Below are 17,851 nucleotides of genomic sequence, written 5' to 3'. Positions count from 1 at the left end.
ATTACCAAAATTTTCAGAAGAGATAATTCAAAAGAATTTTTGGATAAACATCTGGAAGAAATCCCTGACAGAGCGGTTCCTCATTGGAACAGGCTTCCTCAGGAGGTGGTGGGTTCTCCTTCTTTGGAAGTTTGTAAGCAGAGGCTGGATAGATGATTGGGTGGGCAGCTTGTCAGTGGGTGGGCAGGAAGGGATGTGCCAGTATTTGTCTCTTCTGGCCCTTCCTTGCATACACAGGGAATTGCTGATCACCACTGTGGGATGGTAGGTGAATTTCCTCCAGATCAGGCTGGATACTGGAGATTTTTGGGTTTTGGTGGGGGGATCACTTGGGCATGACATTGAGGTCACATCTGTCCATGTTTAGAAGAATGGGAAAACTTGATGAATACACACAGTAATGACAAGATTAACAACGTATTTGAGAAACAGGTCTATTACAAAATTTGAGAAGAGATGGAATAGATATTATGTGTATTATTATGTTAGCAAAATATCATTTATGAATAATATCATATACAAATATATGGTAATGAAATAGAAGTAGAATTAAAATCTATTCCAAATTTAGTCTCAAATACAAATGGATTCTCGATATGAGATATATAATAGATTTTTATACTGTGACTAGCAAGAAAGCGCATTGCAAGCAGGAATGCAATGGGTGCTAGAACCCAGGGGACACAGGGAGGTGCAGATTTCTCTCTGTGTCTCTCTCCTTCTCGCTGGCTGTCTCGCAGCAGGAGGCAGAGCTGGTAATTAGGGCTGGTTTGTAGGAAGGAAGGAGGGCTGATATGAGGTTTGGGGCAGCTCTCTCTGTTTCATCCTCTATTGCAGCAGGGGAGACTCTCTGTGTCTCTGTCAGCAGCTTGGGGCTGCTCTCTCTGTGTCTCTCTCTGCCTCCCTCGCAGCAGGAGCGATAGGAGGGAATGAATGAGTGTTTGGTCTGGCATTGCTGGCTGCACCCTGATTGGCCCTATTCCGACTTGCACAGCCAGACACGTTACATCCCCCAGGCTGTTTCACAAATATATAGAGGAACAATGTATAAGGATATTACTTATCTATTAATGGTCCCAATGAACAGAAGTGTCAAAAATATGTTATATTGAATATGTAGTAATGATGAAAACTAATATTGTGGTAAAAATAGATTAGTTATGAAGTTTGAAATTAAAACTTAAACGGTAAAATTAATTGTACCCCAACAGAAATTAGAACTATTGTATCTTATAGATACAATATGAGCCTCCGGGAAGGGCGGTATAGAAATATAATTAATAAATTAATAAATAATGCCTTATAAATTATAATCAAGGGGTGAAAGGGAAAATAATCTCTGTTCTATACGTTTGGTAGTATATGATTGTTTTTGACAAACACAATTATGTTTTATAACTCTTTTCCCCACTTCCTTTTTCTGTACCTGCCCTGTTTTCCTTAAAAAAAAAAGAAAAAAGTTTATAAAAATTTCCTGCCCAAACAAGTCATGGACATAAAAACTCATTAAACAACATCGAGTAGTCAAACATGATATAGTCTTAAAGCTAGAAGCAGACTTTAAAAACAGCTAAGACTGTTAAAAGTCTAGCTATAGCAACAACATTTATAATTCAGAATTGTTTCCTCATGCTTTGACAATGGTAAAGAGCTAGTAGTCTGAAGAGTTGCACTAATACTTTGGGGTCCTGTTTAGTTATAGGTGAAGGCTTAGAGAATTCTGCGCAAGATTATTCTTATTAAAGCTGCTTTAATCTATTCTTTATTCTGGTAGGGACCACTTCAAAATTATACTGAGTAAAAAGACATATTGTTGAACTGGTGTATAAAGGTAAGTACCATGAAAGCTTTTAATGATTTTTGGATTAGGCAAATAGAAATATCCCTCTTGACACTTAAATTACTACTCTGTTTCTATAGTAAACTGGTTAAATCACACTAAACTCCAGAAATCCAGGTTACCAGAGATTCTGAATTGTCCATCTCAGATCTGCTGCCCAGGAATTCAAAGAATCTTCATGCCTCTTTTGCCAGGCCGTATCAAGAAACACTCTTTCTATGCGGCCATCATGCACAGTGTGAAGGCTAAAAACCCTGTTCAGCATGCTGGAACTTGCTCATAGAGTTTGGCTAGTGAAGCTGGTCAGCGATGAAGGGCTGTGCCTTCTGCTTTTATTGCTCCTTCTTGGCGTCTGCAGTGAGCTTTTCCCTCCAAAGGGGAAGAGAGGTGGCTATACCTTGTTCTTTGGGTGGAGAGGGGAGAGTATGGTGGGTCCTATGGTAAAGTACATGTATGACCCTTGATTCAATCCTTGGCATTTCTAGTTCAAGAGTCTCCATCAATAAGTGTTAGGAAATATCTTTCCCTTCTCGATCTCCTGAAGAGCCATTGCCTAACAGAGTCTACAGTGCCGCTCTAGATGAACCAAAGGTCCGATTTAGTAGAAGGCAGTTTCACGTGGAAGACAGATGGGTGCAGGATTGTAGCAAAAGCAAAAGTTAGTTACACATATAGCATCTACTGATGAATTATTTTTTAAAAAATGTTTTTAAAAGTTGCTTTTGTTACATTTAACTGCTATATTTATTTATTTTAAATCTTTTGAGCCCACTGGTCTAAAAATTCAAGGCCCACTCCCAGCAAAATAAAACCCACCACAATAAATCATACTAAAATAATTGACACATCAAAAATATATAGTTCTACGTATCTTTGCTGCAATAAAGCTTCAGAGTGTTTTCAGATTTCCAGAAAGCCTTGCCAAAACACCAATAAAAGTTGAGTAAAGAAGTACACATACCAGGAAGTGTTTTTGGAGTCTCTTGTCACTACCACAGAGAAACACCTGGCCTATTGCACAGCTGTTAGGTCTCTTATAAGCCCCTATAAGAGTGTCCCCTGAAAATCTGAAGGAATTGAGGAAGCCATACTGGCCCACTAAAACCATGAAGACAATGACAGACCATATTCTGATAAAGTATAGATTCATTTAAAAAATATTAATTGGCTGATACATGAAAGTCTTGTTGGGTTGCAACAGATGCTCATATTCTTCAGGTACATGCCAAACATAAGGTAAAACAGTGTGTCTCCACTCACACTGTTTGGGCAAGGATCCACAGCCTGAGAATGCTCTTATTTGTGAGCTGAGCTTGCTAAAAAGGAAAGAGGCTCAGGGAAATTAAATGTGCTGAATGGATTCTGCAGATTTTAATATTAGAGATAAAGGCCTTGCTCTTTTTTCCTTGCTCTTTAAGATAGCAACTGGTATACCAAGCTGTAGTCAGAACCCATGTAAAAGATCTTAGCATGTTTTAGCAAATACAGTGGACAAAAGAACTAAAAATCTATACACACAACTGAATGGAATCCACTATATAGGTCAGGCCTGCAACTCTGTCTCCAATGCAATGTAATACCATCTGCTCTTGGAGCTCTGGTTATTGGGCTTAAATTTCCACCCAGGAGACCCATGTATGCAGTACCCCGTTTGCATGGGTGAGGGAGCCTGTGTCTGTGTGGGTCTCTTTCTGAATCTTTCTAGGTCTCTGTGTGTGAGAGTGTTGAATGCAGAAGAAGGCGCAGTCATAGCGCTAGGCAAGTCAGTCCCTTGCACATCCTTACTTGGTGCCTGCCTACCTGCTGGTACTGCTGCCAACAATCTTGCTTCTTGCTGGGAAAGGCCCTTCCTTACCTTTGACGTTTTCTATCATGGCCAATGATCAAGACTCCTTTGATTGTCCGCAGACATGCAGTGACTCAAATGGTTTTCTTCATTTTCATTTTTCATAAATTCTACCCAATCCCCACACCTGGCTGTTAGAACAGTGCCACCAGAATGCATGAAACCAAGAACAAAATCAATCAACAAATTAAGCAGCAGGAGAAAAAGTACTGTTAATTAGCCAGGAGAGATTGTCAGAATATTGCAGCTCAGCAGGCTAAGATGTGGACCAGCAAAACTACAGTAAAAAGTCCTCATGGAGGGTTTGTGGGGAAAATGGTAGAGAATGTGAATTAGAATGGACAAAGATGGAAAACTGCTGGGAAAACCTGATGGAATCTCAGAAAGAATTCTAGCAGGTTCATCGTTTAGTTTCAAGTATAATGATGTGACATCATGGAACTTCTAGAATTGTAGTCCATCTTCATAACGGGAAGGAAAACACATGGCTGTTGTATAGCAGCAACTGGGCTTGCTTCCAGCCTATCCATATGGAGCTGCCAAGGGAGGCAATGCCAGATGGATTATTGTTCTGCCCAGCTCCTCGGTATTGACCTGGGCAGCTTTCTTCCCCACCCCCTTTCCCCTATCTTTAAAAGAAAAAAGCAGGGGGAGTGGAGGAAGGTGAGAACTGACTGAGAAAAATGGAATAATTCATACATTCAGTGGAGCACATGATTGTACCTACCCAACAAGCTTGCCATCCTTTCCCCTCTGCTGGAAGTGATAAGGAGAGAGACCAAGCTAGATGCAGGAGGAAACATTTGTCATAGTCTGTTGGACAGGGGCCAAATGTTGCCATGTGCTAGGAGAACCAATCAGGTGTCACAAGTGAGATTATTGTACACATTGATCCTCTTTTTCTAGGCCTAGAAAGTCTCTTGGCTACCCTTCCTATCAAATGTCTGCATTTCAGGCAAGCTTTCCTTTTCTTTCAAAAGGACCTCCTCATCACTTTCTAGCTCACGTTCTTGTTCCACATGCCCCATGCTCTCTCAGTCACTCATCTATTACTGCTGCTGTAAAAGGTCAGTTCCTCATAGAACTAAACTGCATGATGCTGGGATTCCATGACTGGAACTTGCAACCACTTGTTTAATCCTGAAAAGATGCAGGGCGGAAGACATTTATTTGTTCTGCTGCCCCATACGGTCTCCTTGTTTGAAAGTGCTTCCACTACTTCCATTCCCACCACCCTGGGGATGCCAAGTAGGGCAAAAAGACAAGTACTCACATTGTGCTTAGAATTCACGCACACAACAGCGCATGCAGCAGCCCAGAGAATCTATTTTTGATCAGGGATATTTCATAGGAAGATGATTTTCCCTTTCCCCCAGAACTGTGTCTGTAGTCCAAACTGAGTGTCCATGTTTTTTATGCACCCAACCAAACTAGCCATTTTTTGAAATTATTACCTAAAAATGCCATGGAAGGAAATTGTGCCATACAGTAGGGAAAAATTATTATGGAGAGCTACACTAATAGTGTAATCCTAAACAAAATCACACCCTTCTAAGTCCATTCAAACATTTTCCCACCGCTTGGTCACACCTGACAGATTAGTGAATTGAAAGCAATGGCATGGTCACAAAGGGAATTTAAAAAATCAAACCGTCCTGGTTCTGCCTTCTTATGGTTCAAACAGGATAAAACGTATCACAGACAAAACGTGTAGGTCATACAGGTCTGCTGTATTCGTATTGGTGTTAGAATACACTTGTAACCTCTTGAACAATGGTAACATTTACAATACTAAAAAAGCATTTTAGAAATACAGATATCTCACTTTATATGCATGTAATTTACAAAATTAGTGTATCATTTGCAAAAACATGATGTATGCATGTTGAGATTTTATCTTTGAAGTTCCTCCTGCATGAAGAAATTTGCAAGCCTTTCATACATGTATAAAATGGACCCAAGAAATTGTAAAATCTAAACAGCAAACTATTTTGGAATTATTTTAAATTGCCTCTGATTTCCAAGACAAGAATGTTTCCATTTTATCTGTGAAATTGTATGAGGCCAGGAAAACAGCATTTTAAGCAGAAAGCTTAACATCTTGGGATTCTACCGTTAAGTCCTGGGACAGAATGTTGCTTTACCATAAATTCTTGTAGACTTTAATTCAGCTCCAGATGCAGTCAAACTGCATATGGGGTTTTGTGCAAGCTTGAACTAGAATGGGGCTTTGCATCCTATCCAAAATGTTGGAGTTATTTAACAGTCATTTTGTAAACTAGATATTAGGAAATATGGTATAAATAAATACTCTCATTTTCTGTCAGATGTGCATCTAATTTATGCTCACTATTCCAAATAGCAGATATAATAACAATCTGTATTTTTATATTTTTATTACATTAATAGGTCTACATTTATATATAAACATATTCATGTGTGCAGATTAGTTAGCTGCGTTAGTTAACTGCATTTATTATATATTCTTCCCCATTAGTAAAAAAATTGTGAAGGTTGTTGAAACTATTTTCCCAATTGCAAAAAAGCATATAACTTCCATGTTGTCTTAGAAGGAAAGAAAAAGCATCTCTTTTTTTAATGAATGAGAACGTTTTGATGCAAAAATGTAAAGGTTCTGGGCTGGGCTGCCGTTTTAAGAATGTGGTCTTATACTTTTTCTTCCTTGAAAATCAAATGAAGCAGCTGAGCGAGGGCCTCAGAGTTGGTATAGTCTTTTGTGGTATGTAATATGCAGCTAGATCTAAATTTTGGGCGAGTGCCCATTTTCAGATATCTAAAGCCTCTGTTGAAAGCAGTGGAGACGGCATGCTGACCAGGTTTTTATGTACGCAACTGCAGACTGATTATCTAATGGCAGGACCAAACTTTGATCATCAGTATCTGAGAGGAGACATTTCAGGAGAACCCCCCCTTCCCCCTTCTAAACCCTAGTTCCAATATGTTTATAGCTAACTTTCTCTGAAAGGCTTTTTACAGGCCTCTCACTGCTGAAGGCCCCGAGATATGAAGAGCCCTTTCGTGTCCCACCCTCCCCCACTTGCACTTTCTTTCTTTTATGCACTGAGAGGGAGAGTTGTTGGTCAAGGAACCAGCTGGTGTAGAAATCCTTTAACTGTTTAATGCACGGTCTCTTTTTCTTGCAGTGGGTGGGAGGAACGGATGACAAGGATGATTTCCCTTCTCGATCTGTTTCTGATTAGCGGCTTGCAAAGCTTTTCTGAGACGTAGAATGAGACTCAGGCATTTGTGCAGGCATAAATGGGAGTGTGTAGGCATCAGGTTACTGCAGGAGATCCAGTATGTTGCTTCTGCTCTCGGAAGTTTTTGGCAAATAAAGATACCCCCTGAGACTGAGAGCACTTGGCTTCCCTGAAGAAATCCACATGAATCTGCTGTCTGTTTCTCAGCCTCTTGCATAACACATGTTGATGGGTCAGGGAACATCTAAATTACCTTCATATGGCAGGTATGGTTATATTTTGCCTCCATGTTGCAACCTCTAATTGGACTTTCTGCACGGCTCAGATCCTTCTTTGTAAAGGACAGTCAAGCCACGGTATAAAAGAAACCTGCCATGTGACTGGAAGGATCTGTATTGGCTGCTGAGCTAGATGTTACTACAAGGCTCTGAGGATCATCATAATAAGCATCATGTTGTTTTTTGGCTTGTAAACCCGTGAAAGGCTTTTGTCAAGAATTTTTATTTATTTATTTGTTTGTTTGTTTATTTATATTTCAATTGATATCCCACCACTCCCACACAGTGGTTCCTGGCAGATAATGATAATCCCCCAACAGTAAAATCCCCATAAAACAACAATAAAAAACCCCAATATAAAACCCAGTCCTCCATGGCAAAAAACTCTCCCCCTCCTGCTCAAGAAACCTTTTTGATAAAAATGCCTCCAGGAGACAACCACAGGGAAGCCCAATGAGCTGGCTGCCTCAGTGAGAGGGCCAGATCTTACTTGTCTTGCCCTCAACCAAAGACCTGGTGGAAGAGCTCTGGATTGCAGGCTCTGTGGAACTGAGGAAGTTCCATCTGGGCCCTCAGCTCTCATTCCACTAGGTCAGGGCTAGAACCAAAAAGTTATCCTTGTGCAAGACACAGGTAGTTGGGGGTGCTTTGTAAATAACAAATAATACTAGTATACAAATAACACATAATAAACACAGGAGTGTTTATTATGTGAAACCCTTGACGTTTCTGTTGACTTGGATGAAAACTGCACATAGAGCTATTTTAGACTATAACTGCAGCAATGCATTTGTGCCAAATGTTAGAGAATGAGAAAGAAGATGAGTCGATAATAGAAGAGTCGAACAAGGTGTGTGAGTATGCCACTGGGACCAAACTAATACTTTTAAAGAAGAAATACCAACAAAAATGTAAACAATTGAATGAAAACCATTTATTACACAGTTGAAAAGTAAAACACACTCTTCTGCAAAAATGAATGCAGTATTCAGCGTTCTAAGTGAAAGGTGAACATATTTTTCTTGTCTATAAAATATTATTACATAACTATGATCAGTCCTTCAGGTCAGTGGGGCAACCATTTCTTTTAACAAGCGTTTTGTGTTCTGCTGCTTTTGATAGCTGGTAGTCATATTATTGAGCCCATAGAATCTAGGGCTTCCTTCCCTTTACATTCACCCTTTTTCTTTTTTAAAACAACATTACACATTTAACCCACTGTCTGTTTGCCAAGTATATGGAGAGACTTCCAAGTAACTGGCAGGGTTCAGGCAGGCGCCATATGACACGCTGTGTGAATCCAGGGGTCAGATGCTGCACAGAAACTTTATCGACGCTTAAGATTTTGATTACTGTTTTGAGGTATCTCATGGGCAGGCTGGGGGACTTAACTCATGTTTTATTGCCACTGGTTTGGCATTTCAAACAAAACTGCTTTTGGAAGCGTAGGCACAATCAATACTTTATCCACAGTTACTACGATACAGCCTCTTGCTCTATTCTTACCCATCAGCGTCTGTTTTATTGATAAGGATAGAAGCCCAGTTCTAAATTAATAGACATTTCTTTTTGTAAGCTCCTTTGTGCTGTGAAGAGGGGGAGTAACATTTAACAAAACATAATACTATAGTAAAATAAAATTGACATGCTGGTCTTTTGCCCATATTAAAATGTATTTCTTTACTTCATTTATACCAAGCTTTTCTTCTCAGTAGGGAACCAGTGCAGCTCACATTGTTCTCTTCTCCTCCGTTTTATTCTCACAACCGCTCTGTGAGGGAGGATAAGTTGAGACTGACTGGTTAGCCAAAGGTCACCCAGTGAGCTTCCATGGTTGGATTATGATTAATATCTTAGTCCAATACTCTTGTCACTATACTGCACTGGCTAAATTCTGCTGCAGAGTGTTGGGACGCTCTCTTCAAACAAATAAAAACCATTCAAGCACTGTCCCATGTCACCTGTTCTGCTGCCCTAAAGACAGAGGTCTGTTAAGAACAACCCCTATTAAACTGCCAAACACAAATCCCTGGTGTTCCTCCATGAATCAACAGATTTTCAAAAGTGCTTGCAGCATTCCATCTCATTTGTTGGCCTGAAAGCAAGGGATGAGAAAGATGAAACAATACATAACACAGCAGTGCCTGGAGAAAGCTGGGGATAAGTCCACTATGCGTGTTCCTGCTGTGTACAGGTGGGACAAGGGAGGAAATGGAAAGCCTACTGTTCCTCATAAGAATTGCATCCAAGGGGAAATTAATGACTTCTTGTCTGGAGCATATAAAAGAGGGGATGCTTAGCACCCAAGGATCACCTAAACATCCTGTAGATGTACTAAAATTTGGGGGTGTGACTTGAGTTACTGCGGCCCTTGTGATTTCTTATGCTCTCCTTTAACACAGGGCAAACTGGACTGGCAGAGAGTAGATGGGTTTCTGCAAAGGTCTGGAGAACCTCAGATCAGGAAACAATATGACATACTCTATATTTGGTGTCTCATTCTCAAAACCTAGGACAGAATGCAACCTGATATGGTGGCATGAGATGAGGAGGTACCTTAATGTGGCAAGGACATATTGCCACACAAAGTATTTTTGGTGAAAATGTGATCTGACAAATGTAAAGGCTTTGGGTAAAATTGTTGTTCTTGACCAGAATTTGGCTTTTTGAGAGTTTGTACAATAGGCATTAACATGGACCTTTCTGGATGATAATCCATTGCAACAATTACCCTTAGTGTACAGTTTTCATGTGAGAATTTATAATAGCTTTTGTGCACAAACAACACTTGTGACTAAGAGAATAGTAGATGCTGGGTTAATTTCAAAGCCTACAGAGAGGAGCCCTCCCGGCCACAGGTAAGCCTAGGTTGTTAGGAACAGCAAGATAGCCCTGCAGATTCTCTCAGTCCACTGTAGAAAACAATGGAAATTTCAGTGCAGCCTCTGCAGTGTGATGTGGTCTACGAGAGCTTTTTGTTGCTCTATGATGCTATCCCTAAGCAGAGGTTGTTTCTCTCTTCCCCCTTTGCCATTGTCACAGCCAACTCTAGACTTTCTTGGCAGTCTCCAATCCAAGTCCTAAGCTTCTGAGATCTGACAAGATTGGTTAAAGCCCAATTGCTGCTTTCTAAGTCCATGGCAGTCAGTGGGCTGAGAAGGATGTAACTCTGCTTCGGGTGGCCTTCTTAATCATAAACCCCGTTGAGCATGCATTGGATGAGCAGTTACGCTGTGTGAGAGAGCAAGCCCAAGAGCACTTGCCTAGTGCAACCATTCCTTGAGATCGAATCCATTTCCAGCTGAATCCAAGCTGCGGGTGTTTTGCTCTCTCTTTGTCCCTTTTCTTTTGGCTCAAGCTGCAGAGGCCAGTTGGAGCCCTCTTCCAGGTGGCGGGACTTAGATCCAAGGAACCCAGCACAGCCTCTGAACACCCATGTTGGGAAGCAGAGCCCTCTTTGCTAAGCATCATGGTGTGACTCACAAGGATGAATCTCGTAGGCACGGCAGGGATGAGGGTGATGACTGCAGTCAGAATAGTAATTTAACACCCAAGGCAGCAAGCCAAAGCAGGCAGATGAGGAGATAGGTTTCACTGAAGGCAACAGAGTGTCTTTCCAAATGAATGTTTCTAGGGCAGGGATGGCAGCACTTTCTTGATCAACAGAGAAGGCAAAACTAGTTCCTTTGCTGCCACCTAAAACCAGAGGCCTCCAGCACCCAATCTCGATGAAGGAGGAGCATTTGGCAATCTGACTTCTGCATCTGCATCTCTCTCTCTCCAAAACACGCTGGCAGCCTTAGGCAGCCTGGCTGTGAGCTGCTAGGTTCTTCTGTATATTACTGTGTCTTCCACAGGCACTCCAGGCTCGCACCCAGTGCCCTGTTGTGTGGAACCACAATCACAGTCCATTTCAGCCAACACTTTTCGGTTTCAGTTTCCTCCAGGTAAAGGTTTCGCGGGCACAGAAGTTGATCGCCAGCCTGGAAGTGCATGTCTTCATTTCCCCCGAAGGCACAGGCGCTGCGGCAGCTCCCTTTAGCCTTTCTCCCAGCTGGGTAGCTGCCCGTACTCGCGGCGCTCCGACGCCAGGGGGCGCGGGCTCCCCTATCTTGGCCTCCCGCGGCGAACTTGGTGGCTGCGCCGCGACCTCCTTTGCGCCCCGGGACGCGCCCCTCTGTTGCCGCCGCCGCCGCGCCTTTGGCTTTCGGCCTCTGCCCTCCGCTGGCGCTGCCGGGCCAAAGGAGAAGGGGCGCGTGAGAGTCTCGCACTCTTCCAGGGGGCTCCCGGCGGGGGGGGAGGGGCACTGCCGTCGGAGGCGAGGCCGGGAAGGAGGAATGGCTTCATATTCCCCAAGGCCAAAGTTACGCGATGTGAAATGAAGCAAGCGCAAAAGGAAGCGCGTGGAACGCCGCGATTTGCCAAGGATCTCGCGGGGCGGCCGGGGGGGGGGGATGTCGCTCCCTAGGAAATACGCGGCGTGCTCGGGATGGAAGGGGAGCCCTTCGAAGAACCATGTCAGATATATCCCCCCCCCCGGGCGCACCTGCCCACTGGCCCAGCCCGCAGTCCTTCTGGCGGGCACGCCTTGGCCAGGCGCAGGAGGGCCCCCGAAGCTCTTTCGGCGGCACCTGCGTGCTGGGACAGGGCGCTCCGATAAATGTGCGGGTCGCTGCGCGGATCCTGCCCTTCCCTCTGCCACTCGTGCCCGCGCACACGCCTCCGGCTGCGGACCCACTGGACCGCCTGGGGCTTCCAGAGGGCGCCACGTGTGTTGCCTGCGTACATGTAGTTCGCGTGGAGCCGACCCCGTATGTGCGTGTGGATGCTTGGCCCGAGGACCCAAGGCGGTCTCTCCTACCAGCGGGAAACGGGTTGCTGGGGGGGGGGGGGCAAGGGCGAAGAGGCTTCCGAAGCGTACCAAGACACGTGTGGTGTCCGGGCGGTGGGCGCGCCGGCAACAGGAAGTTTTGCAGAAGGGCGGAGGGGTGTCTTCCGGAGGGCTCCAGTCACAACCACGGGGACGGCAGCGTAATGGGGCGCCGGGCGTGCGATCCCCCGACCCTTGCCTCCCCCCTCCTCGTCGGGGCCGGATCCCAGGGCCTTTGTGCCTCAAGAGTGGGTGGGAGCCGCTGAAGGCGACCGCGCTGTGTCCCGGAGACAGTCTGACTAAGGTCGCGCCGCCGCCGGGCATCCCAGAGTGGCGCTGCTTCGGGCCCACGGGGAGAGACCCAGGCGTCTGCAGGCGGAGGAGGGTGGCGGGCGGGGCTGCGATCCACTTCCGTGCCGACGGGGCAAGGCAGGCGGAGCGAGTGCCCTCCAGCCTGCTCAGGGTTGCGGCGGGGCGAGTGGCGGGGCTGAGGGCCGGCTCTCTCTGGAAAGCCGCACGATTCCCTTCACCCACCGCCCCCAGTGCCGCCGTCGCCTGGCCCCGTGCAGTCCGGCGGAGGGCCTGGACTCAGCTCTTCTCCGGCATGCTGGGGGCCACTTTCCCACCCGCTATGGGCCACCCCCTCCGACGGCAGGCCAGGCCGCAGCAGACTTGCTCGAGGGCAGGGCCAGTTTGAGGTGGGGCGGCAGTCCTGTGAGGGTGGCCCCGCAGGCGCAGGGACTCCGGCAGGCCGGCCAACCATTCAGACATCGAGTGAGGATCCAGAGCCTGAAGGTGGCTTCGATTTTGAGAACCCAGAACCCAGACTTCCGAGGAAAGGCGCGGGGCCTCCGCAGTCAGTGCCTCGAGATCCGGCCGGTCGGGCCGTGCCGGACTGGGAGGGGCGCTTCGTTCCTCGGGTTCTCGACCGCCTGGGGGCTGCGGCACCTTCGGTGGGAAAACGTGGCCGGCGGGACTTCTCTGCAGGGGACGCCGCGGGAAGGCAGCGCTGGGGCCCCCGCAAGGCACTCAGTCTCCCTTCCGAGCAAAGGCGATAAAAGAAATGGTTTCCCCCCCCCCCATCTTCCAGCGGCAGACAAGTGCTTCTGGGACACCCGCCAAACCTCTGGTCACAATGTGACCCCTTCCGTTCACCAGCCCTTTACTTCCGAGTAAACACATTCAGAACTAAGCTATTGTTGCTATTAGCATTACAGAGAAATTCAAGTGAGTAGCCGCGCTGGTCTGAAGGAGCACAATGACACTTTTAAGGCTAACAAAGATTTGTTCTAGGAGTGAGCTTTCATGTGCATGCACGTCTGCATTGTATTAGCATTGTATTAGTACCCGCTTTCCCCACTGAAGTAGGGACCCAAAGCGCCTTACAACGATACTTTCCCTCCTCCGCTTAAAGGGAGAAGCAGTAGGCGTGACTTCCACCTTGGGGGGGCTGCACTGAGGTAGATGCCGCAGTCACCGCCAAAGCATTATTGCCGAATATCAGTTCTTGGACGTGGGGGCGGGTGGGCAGCCGAGCCAGTTTAACCGACCTTCTCAGAAGTAAATCATTCTCCGCTGGTGGTGCAGGAAAAGTAAAGTCCAGCGTATGGGGAATGGTTAAATATTCTTCAGCTCAAACCTGGGAAATGCCTGCCTAGAGTGAATGAAGGTGGGCATCGGGTTGTCCTTCCTTTGGGAAGGTCTCTGCCTGGGACCGTCCCGAGGACGCCGACGTAATATTGCTCTGAAGTAGTTTGCAGAAGCGGTTTTCTTAAAAAGAACAATATTATATTTCACATACACGGAGAGATACGTCATCTTCGTGGTGCGCTTTGGGCCCAGAAAGCGGTATATAAATGCGATATAATATTCAGAGGAATAACAATGTCATCTCCGGAGGAAAACAAATCCCCCCCCCCTTATTGCCCTGCAAACCAAAATGCAGGGAAGATGAGAGAGTATTGCTGGGGGAGGTTGGATCAATTTATTGCCAGATACAATTTACAGACAGAGGGGGGGAATAATAAGCCCACGGGACGGAGCCTCCCTTAGAGATCCCGTTTTTCCTGGGAAATCATGCAGTGCAATGGCCTCTTATGGAACACCGCGGCTCCCGAACGGGACAAGCAACAGCACTTACCGCGGTCGCCGTCCCCCCCCCCCCGACTTTCGCAGGGAGGGGCGACGGGACAGACCGGCTGTCCTGCAAGCTGCCCCGGCCGGGCCGGAGGGAACATCTTGTACCGGCTAAAAATAGCCGTCCGGCCCGGGCGAGCTGGGAAGGGCTGGCGTGGCCGAGCTATTCCGGGCTTCTCACGTGTGGCCTGCGGCTCTGGAGGCGCATCCCGGGGCGCAGGGCGAGGCAGGGCAGCGGCGGCCTCCCCATGACTGGCCCCTTCCCTGTCCGAGAGACTCACCAGGGAAGCCTCGACGGAGCGTTCCCACAAAGGGCAGCGTGAACCCGGGCCTGGAAAGAACGTGGGTGTGGTGGGGCGTGTGTGTGTGTGTGGGGGGGGGGGGGGTGTTGCAAAGGGACGGCCCGCTGCTTTGCTGACAATCCTCAACTGGCTTGCCTGGATCTGCCGAGCCTACGAAGGAAAGCCGGGCCGCCAGGCTCTTTCTCCCAAGGAAACACGATCTTCTTTCGTCACGTTCTACCGCAAGCTCGCAGTCCGTAATTGGGTTTAGCAGCGCTTACTTCCAAGCCAACGCATGGGGTTGCTCGCCTGCGTTCATTTGCCATCTCCCGCCCAAACGGCACGCAGGCAGGCACCCTCCCAGCAGGCAGCGCCGCTGGAAAGGACTGGGGGCAAACTGTAACAATAATCCCAAATGTGCTCCCACCCAAGCCAGAGCGGCAGAGAGGCCTGGCCCTGGCAGGGGAAAGGAAGAGACACAACCCCCCCCCCCCGCCCTCTCCCTGAAGACCCCCAGGCCAGCCAGAGTTACTTTTTAGGGGTCAGTGGCAGGAGAAAGGTCCCCACCAGACAAGCCCCGTGGTCTGTGGGCTCTGCGCAGCAAGTGAAGGGCGCAACACCCGTACCCCGAAAGTGGCTCTGGGAGGCCCCACAGGGTGAGCAGCCATGTCACCTGGGGAGTCGCGTTAAAGAGGCGAACCAGACCGAGCTGCCCGGCGACTCCCCTTCCCCGCCCGAGAACCAACTCGGGGGTCGCCCCGTAGCCGAAGGACCAGCGGCGGTCTGCCCGGGCTCTTGCCGAGTGCCGCCTACTCGGGCGCCCCGTCCAGTACCTTGACAGCCGGCGGCGATGGGATCCGCTTGCGGCGGTGCTGGGCGGGGGACGGCGGACGCTTGCGAGGCTCCGCCGAGGACGTTGCCCCTCGCAAGCCCGCCCGAGGGGTGCCTCGCTCGCAGCCCGTCTGCGTCGCCCTGCGAGTGTCCGGGCCAAGTTTCCGCGGAAAGTTTTGCGGGGTGTGTGTGTTGGGCTTTTTTGTTTTCTGCCCTCCCCTCCCCAGCACCTTTGGATTTGAGCCCTGCTGGCAGCACTCCTCGGGGCGGGGTGGGGTCGTGAGGAGACCGGGTCCCCTGTCTCCCCCCCCCCCCTGCCCGCCGCCGCCGCCCGAAGCCGTCTCCCTGGGCACGCGGGCCCTTGCTTTGGCGGCTCCCCCCTCCCCTCCCCTCCCCTCCCGCGTCTCGGCGGGGCCGGCGGGGGACGTGCCTGTCTCCTTTGGTGTCTCGCTCGGCTCCCGTTTCGCGCCCAGCCACAGACCTCCTCCCCCCCCCCCCACGGTGTCCCTGGTATCCGAGGCAGAGATCGGCCGCCCCGCAGCAGGCTTCCCCGCTAGCTGTCCTCCGTGGCCGGACTGCGCCTGGCTTTCGGGCGGCACCGGGCTGGAGCACAAGAGGTCCGACGCTGCCCGAGAAGCTCGCTCTGGCTCGGCTCGCCACTTTCTTAGGGGCCGAACTTTCTGCTTGGTCAAAAGACGAGTTGAAAAACTGGCATCGACATCTTGCGCTTTGTTCCGGAGAGGCGGCACAAACCATCCCCTGCCCTGAAGGGGTTGTGTGTGTGTGTGTGTGTTTGTGTGTGTGTGTGTGGAAGTATCTTTCCATTCCAACCTTGCTTGGCTGTTGCTCCCTTGGAGACTTCTGCGCAGCCCTGGGAGAACCTGATGCGCTCTCTGCCCTGAGCGCATCGCCTCGTCCAGGCGGCAAAGCGGAGTGGGAACAAGTCAGTCCCAAATCCACGCAGGGGCCCTGAGGGTCTGGCCAGTGGCACTGGACGAGGGAGGGGCGAGGGGGGACCTTGACACTGCACTGGGCTCTTCCGTGGGACGGCGAGGCTGGAAGGAGCGCGTCCTTTCAAGGCTGGAGGCCTGGGCGCGAAGATGGCCACCTGGCCAAGCGGGGGAGGGGGGTGAACGCGCGGCGCAGCAGTCGGGGGAAGGGGCAGAGGGGCGCGGGCAAGCCCCCCAAAGAAGCTCGCACGCGGCGGCAGAGTGAGGCCACCGAAGGGAGGAGTTTCGCCGCCGAGATCCCCCAACGACTGCGCTGAAAAGGCAATCTCGACAAATCCCTTTATTAGGCGCCTCGCCTGTGTTCGACGGCCGGGCACAGGCTCGGCTCCTCGGTCCCCCGAGAAGAGTCATGCCGCTGCCAAGGCGGGGGGAGACGAGGAGACGAGAACGATGGGCCTGAGGGGCCAAGGGCGCCCAGACGACGAGGAGGACGAAGAAGAGGAGTGGGCGACCGCCCCCAGCGCCTCCGATAGCCCCCGCCGCCGCTCTTGGCCTCCCTATGGGGAGGGAGCCCGGGTCGACCCCGCTGGGAGACTTCCTTAGGAATCCAGACCCCGTCTTGGCCACGAGGTCGGGGCTGGAGGGCGCCTGCTGAGCTCCGGCCTCCCGGAACTAGGCTTCCTCCTGTCCCGTGCCACCCTCCCCAATGGAACCGGCTCCCTACAGAGCCCAGGTCTACCCGCAGGCAGGCGGGTCGCCCGGGCCAAGCCTCGTGGCCTTTGGGGCTGCGCCTCTCTTCTTGGGGGCTGGATCGGGCTCCTTGCTTGTGCCACACAGGGGACAGGTGAGTTCCACCTCTTGCTTTGGGAGGGGTGTGTGGGTGCGGGCTTGTGTGTGAGCACGCATGCTTCTGTATCCTCCCTTAATGTCTGGTCATGGGCCTGAAGACTTGAATGATTCCTCCAGGCATCACAACAAGGCCCAGCCAAAGATTGTCATCTTCCCTCCCCACTAGCAGAATCGCATCATCTTCTTCTTCTCTTCCCAGCCCATGTGGGATGGCCGGTTTCAACCTCTCCCTGACTGCATTCCCGCCTCCCTCCTTGTACACGCCCACAGGTTGTCACACTTTATTGATGACAGGTTTCTGGCAACTGAAACATGAGTTCCAGGAGGTTGATCCTATAACAAAGGACTGGCAATCGGAGCCCTTGCCTGTATTTCGTTCATATGTGCTTGCTGGCTGGAGTGGGGGGGGGGGGGGGAGCATGCATGCACGCACTCCAAGGAGAAAAGGCTTCAAAGGGATAGTGGGCTGTGCTTCTCTGGGCCATGTTGCAAGGGTCTGGAGACCTTGCTTGGTGTCAGAGACTGAACTTTTCCAGCCCCCTTTCCCCAGAAAGGCCAGAAAAGAACAACTGCATGGAGGTCAGGAAATCAGGACTCCAAAAGGCAAGCCCTCTGCTGCCATTCCCTTAGGCTGCCCTGGCCAAGGGAGTCCCTTATGGATGTGAATGGCTCTTTCCTTTCAGAGGGCCCCTGTGCTGGCTAACCGGCTGCGACTGATGACTGGCAAGCTGTCTTTGGATCCTGCTTCT

General features: G+C 49.4%; 1 protein-coding gene and 1 long non-coding RNA gene across 13 annotated transcripts in view; one reads left to right on the top strand and one right to left on the bottom strand.

The window, feature by feature from the left end:
* The window catches only part of LOC143841163 (uncharacterized), a 29,374-nt gene extending 13,809 nt beyond the window's left edge, over positions 1–15,565 (bottom strand). Inside the window, exon 1 of the long non-coding RNA XR_013232597.1 lies at positions 15,306–15,565. This is a non-coding gene — a long non-coding RNA (uncharacterized LOC143841163). The remainder of the gene's footprint in view (positions 1–15,305) is intronic.
* Positions 1–17,851, top strand: part of NFIB (nuclear factor I B) — a 340,661-nt gene that overhangs the window by 76,067 nt on the left and 246,743 nt on the right. Inside the window, exon 1 of one of the 12 annotated variants that reach the window (XM_077345074.1) lies at positions 16,402–17,097. The exons of 4 other annotated variants lie outside the window; for them this stretch is intronic. In XM_077345074.1, the coding sequence (XP_077201189.1) occupies positions 16,960–17,097 (138 nt within the window). In that variant the 5' untranslated portion in view covers positions 16,402–16,959. Of the gene's footprint in view, positions 1–16,401; positions 17,098–17,851 lie in introns of those variants that run through there. 7 more of the 12 variants (XM_077345063.1, XM_077345061.1, XM_077345071.1 and 4 more) reach the window with 7 other exon arrangements.

Source organism: Paroedura picta, chromosome 7, assembly GCF_049243985.1.
Source record: "Paroedura picta isolate Pp20150507F chromosome 7, Ppicta_v3.0, whole genome shotgun sequence".
NCBI lineage: Eukaryota > Metazoa > Chordata > Lepidosauria > Squamata > Gekkonidae > Paroedura > Paroedura picta.
Note: the sequence above shows the minus strand (reverse complement) of the source record. Positions and strands in the feature narration are given on the sequence as shown.